This window comes from Haliotis cracherodii, unplaced genomic scaffold, assembly GCF_022045235.1.
Source record: "Haliotis cracherodii isolate W230 unplaced genomic scaffold, xgHalCrac1.p SCAF_8, whole genome shotgun sequence".
NCBI lineage: Eukaryota > Metazoa > Mollusca > Gastropoda > Lepetellida > Haliotidae > Haliotis > Haliotis cracherodii.
The window spans coordinates 8,904,752-8,913,293 of NW_027266341.1; the positions used below are offsets into that span (position 1 = coordinate 8,904,752).

Here is an 8,542-nt window from a genome sequence, read left to right on the forward strand (position 1 = left end):
ATTTAACGCCACTTTAATATTTCGGTTCCATCTGGGAATGTCAGATTAATGTAGGAGAAGGATGACGCACGATGCAGACAACCCATGGTATAGTTAATATCAAGAACATACAAGAAGCTGGATTTCTTACATTCCTGAAATCATGCAATACTCAGGAAAGTAATATTTGAAATGAATGATGACCACACGAAGAATGAATAACATAGTCAGATTTACAGTCATAGAAGTTTAAAGAAATCCTTCAAAATAACGCTTGAATTAATATAAGCTGGACCATTCAAGCAATAACTGGTTATACAACACGTTATATAGACAGTCTAAAATTTACACAACGCATTGACGACAATGTCTAGACTTAGATTGGAAATCGGCACTGTCAGTATCATCTAACAGCTCTTAGAATATCTAGAGTTGAGTTGGAAGACAAATATATTTCCTAACCATTTGCTTCGTTAAATATTTGTTCCATTAAGAATAAAAAAACCCCGCACGATCTGTAACATGTGTCCATTCGAACATGTATATCATAGATATAATATAACGCGAGCCAAATCAATGTAACTTTCGAACACGTTTGTGTATTCGTCAGCTATCGATTTAATATAATTAACTTCAGCACAGTAGTGTTTAGTAATATTAGCAGGCATGAACTACGCTTACGACCTCTACAGCGACGATGTGGACCTACAATAGGATATATCGATGACTTCGTTCTATTTGGCATGGTTTCATCTACGCATTGTAATCTATATCTCTGATGTCTGATGTCATTTGTCTATACGCTATTCATATATACGTCGATGGTCGTTAATAATGGCGGTAATTACCCCATGTCCCTGGAAATGACAATGTGCCACACACTGCTTTGCCTCGGTTCCAGCTTTGATTTTATTGACATTTTTCATTTGAATGTTATACGGGGATGTTATAATGGTTTACTGTGTGATTAAATAGTCTCGTTAATTTGTGATGTTTTCTTCTTTATTTAAGGATCCAGTGGACAGCGTTGTAATTTACTGTGCATGGGTGCCTCCCTTAGCCGTACCAGGATCCGATACTACTAAGTTCGAACCTAATATTCACAGCTCACATGCTGTAACATGATGGAAATACTGTAAAGAGATGTTTGGCCAAGCTCACACACTCATTCACAGATTCGGTTACATTACGGACTGAGCGAATGAGCGGGTCTGGTTTTACGACGAGTTGATGTATTCCACAGAAGAGGATGCAAATCTTTGATTCCATTAACAGAGTCAATGTTAGTGAGTGAGTATGGTTTTACGCCGCTAATGATATTATTCCACCAATATCACTGCGGGGGCCACCAGAAAAGGACTTAACACAGTGTACTCTACCCCTTCACACAGTGTACTCTACCCATTCACACAGTGTACCCTACCCCTTCACACAGTGTACTCTACCCCTTCACACAGTGTACTCTACCCATTCACACAGTGTACTCTATCCCTTCACTCTACCCCTTCACACAGTGTACTCTACCCCTTCACACAGTGTACTCTACCCCTTCACACAGTGTACTCTACCCATTCACACAGTGTACTCTATCCCTTCACACAGTGTACTCTACCCCTTCACACAGTGTACTCTACCCCTTCACACAGTGTAATCTACCCATTCACACAGTGTACTCTACCCATTCTCACAGTGTACTCTACCCATTCACACAGTGTGCTTACCCCTTCACACAGTGTACTCTACCCCTTCACACAGTGTACTCTACCCATTCACACAGTGTGCTCTACCCCTTCACACAACGGACCACCTCCGTAATCTAGTGGTAGAGAGTCCGCCCGGAGAGCGGAAGGTCCGAGGTTAAATCCCTGGCCGCGTCATACCAATAGACGTTAAAATATGGTGCTTGTTGTTACCCTGTCTGGCGCTCGGCATTAAGGGACTTAAGGAATGGTAGGCTCGGAGTTAGTATACTGTATCTGAGTGGGTATTCATGTTAAACTGCGGTAAAGTATCTCAGTGGACTAACACTGTAAATCGGCATCAGTCTGGACAAGTACAAGCAGCCACACACACGTGCATGCTCGTCGCTATAAAACCCCATTTCACCCCACCTTTACACAGTGTACTCTACCACTTCTCACATTGTACTCTACCCCTTCACACAGTGTACTCTACCAATCACATTGAAGGTTACCCTGTCATACAGTGTAGGCCCGTACCCGTCTGGAAATGCAGTGAGTTTGCGAGAGACATGTGCGATAGCTTGTTATCGAATACATGCACATTAAGTTCATTGTGTATTGTATCAGCCTAGCACAAGGCATGCTTACCATTTTCGCGAACACCTAGCCTGTTGCCATGACTGATTTACCTTATAATTCAAACTAGTTTTTCCTTTTTGTCCCAATAGAATCTGTTTCGTCGGATAATCGTGACCTGTTATTCTCTGGCGTTCACGTTTTATTTTTTTATGGAGCGGAATGGTGGTCGTATGGTTAAAGCGTTCGTTCGTCCCACCGAACAACAGGGTTCGAGCCCATTCTTAGTTCTACAGGCATATTACGCAGATCTCAAAAGCTTGGAATACGCGTGGTGCGTGTGTGTGTACTGATGGAGGCAGGAGGGGGGTGGTCGGGGGGAGACGGGAGCCTGGACAGGAGTGACTGAAGCATACGGTACACCTGCGGACTCATTCAGACAAAACGCTAGACGTTCACCATTCAAGCTGAAAGTTCAGGGCTATCTTATTTCACAGAGGGGAAATACATGACTTGTATAGTACGTATCTTTGACTGATTTAAATTTGAGGCCACATTATGGAACGGCCCATGTACAATTCCTAGTTTAAAACCATAGAAGCCACCATCATCGTCATCATCATCATCATCATCATCAAAACAATCATATATAAGAAGTTCTAATATTGAGCTGATTAAAACTCAGCTCTAAACATGGATTTGTTCGGGGAATCAATAAACATTATGTATGAAAATGTTTGAAACATTTGATTGGAACCATTAGTACATTGTTTCTGAATCATCCCACCCTGTTTGCTTTGAAAGAATCAGACAATCGGGATTAACATTAAGATTAACGTCTATTGTTCAGCCAATCCTTAAAAGCCCTAGTTAATTGTCTTCAGGACTAAACCACGAACATCTGTTTGTAAGAAAAAAGGGAAAGGAAGCATCTTCTAAATTGAAATCATTGTGGTACTTACCTTGTAGATAACGGATGGTAATACACATTGTTTCTCCGAACACAAAGTTTTTGAGCACCATGGGGATGAGGGTAAAAGGCATGCAGAACACAGCTAGTAGCAAGTCGCTAATAGATAGGTTTAATAGGTACACGTTCGTGATTGTTCTCATTTTCTTATTCTGTATGAGCGTCACAATAACCAGGATATTACCAACCACCGACAGGAGAAACAATATCACATACAGCGGGATTTGAATGTTCATCTCAAGTGGCTTGGCCATGGGACGTCGACGAAACAGTGTCCCGTTGGTGTCGTTGCCGGGTGAAGTAGTTGTAAAACCATCGTCATACGACTGGGACAATGTATGAATTAAAGTCCCCGAAACATTACACAGGGCTTGGGAGATTGCTTCGGACGTGGTGTCCGTGCAGTTTAAATTCACGTCCGTCATGGTCGAAGGTCCTTGCGTAAATGTCTCTTAAACGTTGGAAACAGATCACGCAAACATTCCACTGGAATTTGCAACTAAGCTCCTATCATCTTTGTATCAAACTGTCAGTGAAAGTTTCATTAAAACAGATCCAAACTCACTGGAAGGTTTGAATGTTTTGCAATTGTAATTCGCGAGTGTTTGGTTTAGGAAATCCCAAATTTAATATAGATCCATCAAGACTACACTACAAGCACTACACTGTCCAATTCACGAGTCAGGTTTAAAACTGAAGATCCGCTCTTGAAACCATTGCAACGAGAAGATGTTTTGAAAACCTCAGGAAAACATCCATAAAACGCCCGGCGTAACCCTACGGTGGCCGTAATGAAGGAATCAAATTAACAGAAAGTTGTTTCGCTGAGGACGGCGAGTGGATTTGATACAGACGTGTAGCAGAAACACACCAGTGAGAATCACGAAGGGTAAGAGCCTCCGTCAATAAGCACCGCCTTTAGGCGAGCAGCCTCGTCCAACGGTAAGGTACTAAAGCGAGCGCAACATATTTTCAACTACACGTGAGAGCGACGTGTTTTTCACTTTTGATTGACATCGAGTAGGAGGGTTTGTCATGTTCGCCCGCCTTAAAATCAATAGATTGAATGTGCGACCAAGACTTTAGAGCGCTATATTCCTGCCTATCACAATGTCGGCTCTGTTAATGCTGCAGAGCCTCGTAGGTGGATTGGCGATGGTTCAGAGGTGCCGTATTGCTCCAACAATTCATCGTTTGTACTTCGGAATGGAGTCCTGCAAATTCACTTACGTCAGGGCCCTTGTTGTGCCCCTGGGTCCGATGGAAATAGCATTGCAGCTGGTTGTGTACACGGGACGTGATTATTTTAACTCAAACACTCATTTAATCACAAATGTCTAAGCTCGCACCCTTAAACTATCTCTTCGGTATCATTGAATTATGTTTACAGTGCATGTATGGTGTTCCTGTTTTAGATAACGGGATCGTATGTGTAAATACTTCGCATTGCGTTTCCGTTTGACAATGCCTCGTTGATTAATAACAGTACTTCTCTCATCAATTACAACAAAGCGTCGACGCTGCATCTTGCGCTGGGCATCGCTCATAGACATGTTTCCAGTAATAAACTCATGATTCAATTTGTATATAACAGCCCTTGCAAAAAAAACCTGTTCGTTCTTGATTGCGATTGATGTAAGTTGATTTACCTGGTCAGGGTGCAAATTCATCAATAATAGTTGTTTCGAATGGCTCAGGAAACTTATCGAAGTCTTTGAAGTATTCCAGGTGTGCCACAGCGGCATGTAGGTTGACAGTTCAAAAGTAAAGGTTTGATTCTTTAGGAGGGGGTAGGGGGTTTGGGGGTTTGGGTGGGGATGAGGTATATGCTGGGGTTGGGGAGGAGTGGGGTTCGGTTTGTGGTGTACAGGTGTAACTGGTATTAAAGTTTTCGATTCAACGAAATAAACTTTTTCAAGTTTTTAAAGTATTCAGTTTAACTTGAGCAGCCTTATATCCGCCATCGAGCTTTCGAAATGCCCCGTACGTCTCCAGGCCGCTGAAACGAGTGGAGTTACGATCCATGACACAGGGTATGCTCTTTTCCAGGCCAAACGTTCCCTGCAAGTCTTCTTTTTCGAACATTCCTTTTTCGAACATCTGGAGTCGTAACTGATTTTCAGTGAATAATTTTTAATGTTAATCGCTATTTTGCCTTTGACGCACAGTTGAATCTGTTTCGGAAGATAATCGAGACTGATTACTCTCTAGCTTTGACGTTTGGGACAAACATGAGACACTGGGACAGAAGGCGTCCCATACACGCGGATAGTCACAATGAAAAATGCACGAAATATTCATAAAGTGTAAAATGTAACTTCAATAATCATTCGGTATGTAGAAATCGATTACCCAAATAAGGAAACTATTGCGTACAAAACAAAACATTATTCAGGTTTTGCGTATTCTTAGGAGCGCAATGGTACAATGTAAATCAACTACATTCAATATCATAAACAATGAACATCTTCCTTTCTTGTATGTGATAATAAACTAAAATAAGGTTATAACTTAAGGATGGTTACCAAATCGATAAAGACAGAATCCAATATATTGTCAGGACGTTCGCTTCCTCAGAGATTAGACGTATTGGCCATACTACAAATACGAATGGTATTGTCTTTTATTGAATTGAACCGACAGTTAACTGATCGTTGTTGACAGTTTCCGCCTGGGTGGGAGGGACATTGAGTGAGTTGGGTTTAATCCCGTTCTGATCATGTTAGTTATATGACGGCGTGTCAGCTTGATGTTTGAGCAACACCAGAAAGGACATCGATCGCAGACTTTTGCCTCCTTGGTGAAACCCACCAACATGAGTGTGGTGTTGTGTGATTTGAGCTGAAATGGTGTTTAATATCACATTCAAGATTATTGTACTCGTATATACAGACGTACATTCATGATCACGCTCGTATGTGTGTTTGTGTGTACATTGTATTGTCATGTAACTGTCGATAATTTTCTCTGTGGTGATGCGACCCATGAAGATCCGATTTCAGCAACCCATGTTTGCCAAAAAAAGGCGCCTATGCCTGTCATAAGAGACGACTAGCGGGATCGGGTGGTCAGGCTTGCTGACTTGGTTGATGCATGTCATCGTATCCCAATTGCGCGGATCGATGCTCATGATATCAATCACTGGATTGTTTGGTCCAGATTATATTTCAGACCGCCGTCGCATAGCTGAATGCGGCGTTAAACAAAAATAAACCAACAAAACAATTTTTGGTGATGCATCTTTAGGAAACTAATCACTGATTCTTCTTTCATCACCATGTAAATCCATCTAAAGTAAGTCCGATCAGAACATAGCTCACAATCATGTGTGTGTGTGTCTGCTTGTACTAGCCTGGACTAATGCCGGTGTTAGAGTGCTAGCCCACTGAGATACCATGTCGCAGTTCAATGGATATCCCACTCAGACACAATATGCTCTTCACAGTGACAAGGTGACTTAGTTTGGTTTAACGACGCTTTTGACATTTCATTTCAGTTAAATCATAGCTCGTCAGCTTGATATGGGAGCCTTAATGGGATTAGGTTTCAGACGTTTACCACTTTTGTGAAACACACGAGCACGAGAATGGTGCTGACAAGCCTGGAAACATAATCGGGGGAACCGGGATTCGAAACCACGATCATAGATTTTTGACAAAGTCATGCTTTGCAGAGCATATCGTACACCGTAGAAGACTGGGCCACTCATATGCCCAAATCTCGGTATCGATCCAACGACTTCTGGGGTTATATAACCCCTCGGAGAACATAATGAAACAGGGAGGAGTATATATATGCAGATTGACGAAAATATTAGACAAGGTATCGATAATTTTAGTTAGGTAGGACAGATGATTTTATATATAGTAAAATAGTCAGGTAGCTACCAATACAAATTGCGCATAAAAAGCTTGACATCGAGCTTAGCTGGGAAGTGACTAGTCAAACCGGCGTATTACATGTACGTTCGTCAGCAATTATATATGGCAAAGAAGGAAACCTTATTAATACTTGCGGAATCGTTAATGAGTACTCATTAGTGACAGGAAACAAGCCTTTGCGCACCTGTTATAACACAATACAGGCATTGTTCCAATCAGAAGTTGTTAAGAAAACATCTTTGTTCAGGAATTGTTATTTTCACCTGTGGGCGAATATCCAGTTCGATAGATGCGTCATTTAGCATCTGTATTAGCATGGAGCGGGAAATAGAACAGTTGTAGTATAAACATAGACACACATACAGTACGATAAAGTAATAAAGCTTTCCGAGACATTTTAAAATGCTGTGAATAGCTGGAACTTCCGTTAAACTTGCAATCTGAGCCTTGGGATTGTGTACGATATGTTTTCCACCCACTAAGTCGCCTTTTAAGATGATATGAACATTTCACATGCGCTTCCTGTTTGCTGAATCTTTGAAGAAAGAATTCCTTTCTGTACATAATTCTGTGGCTGGGCGGTGGTGATCAAAACAAACACATCACCTTGACTTAAGTTGTAAACAGGTTTGATGTAAGTGGCTGCTGATATACAGTAACTGTAATTTATATGGGATGAGTGAGGGAATATGGTTTTACGTCGCCTTTTGCAATATTGCAGCATTTCACTGCTGGGGAAACCAACAATGCACTTCACACATTATATCTATTAGGGAATCGAGACAGGGTTTGCGGCATAACCATGAAGGCTAGCTTTAACCTCAAGCCGACACTGCCTCTCCAAAATGTATCTGACCGCGTATGTCTGGCAATGGTGATGTCATTTTACAATTGAAATGTTTACTTGTTTTGTGCTTATGATAGTTTATTGGGGGAAAGAGTTAAGTGAACCTAAGTTTGCCTGAGTCTTGAATGTATTTTTCCACATTTAACGGTTTACGCGAAACACCAAATCAGTGTGTTTTTAATTTCACAAACTGACTAGACATTATCCAAACATATGTGGAATTAGATAAATGCTTCAAGGTAGGCCTAATTAACTTTATCAATTATTTTACCACTGATAACAACAAGTTAGACTAACTTCTTTCACTATGGGATCCAACATGACTGGAGTGAAATGACTGTAAGTTTAGGAATATCACGACCGTCAGCTAAGGGGGTGAAAAGCACGACTTAATGCAGGTCTCAGTTGTTTACCGTTTTCTTAGAATTGGTCTTGGCAAGCCAAGCTAGTTGTTATAACGAGATAGAGTGCCAGACACGCTGACTTGGTTGATGTCATTATATCCTAATTGCTTAGATCGATGCTCATGATGTCAATCGGTGGACTGACTGATCCATACTCGATTCTTTTCGCTGGAATATCGCCGAAGGTGGCGCTAAACAAGAGA

The 8,542-nt window shown here is 41.3% G+C and overlaps 1 protein-coding gene across 1 annotated transcript in view; it reads right to left on the reverse strand.

The window, feature by feature from the left end:
* The window catches only part of LOC139450455 (cholecystokinin receptor type A-like), a 54,635-nt gene extending 50,499 nt beyond the window's left edge, over positions 1-4,136 (reverse strand). Inside the window, exon 1 of the mRNA XM_071232161.1 lies at positions 3,200-4,136. Within this exon, the coding sequence (XP_071088262.1) occupies positions 3,200-3,632 (433 nt within the window). The 5' untranslated portion in view covers positions 3,633-4,136. The remainder of the gene's footprint in view (positions 1-3,199) is intronic.
* Positions 4,137-8,542: the final 4,406 nt, after the last annotated feature.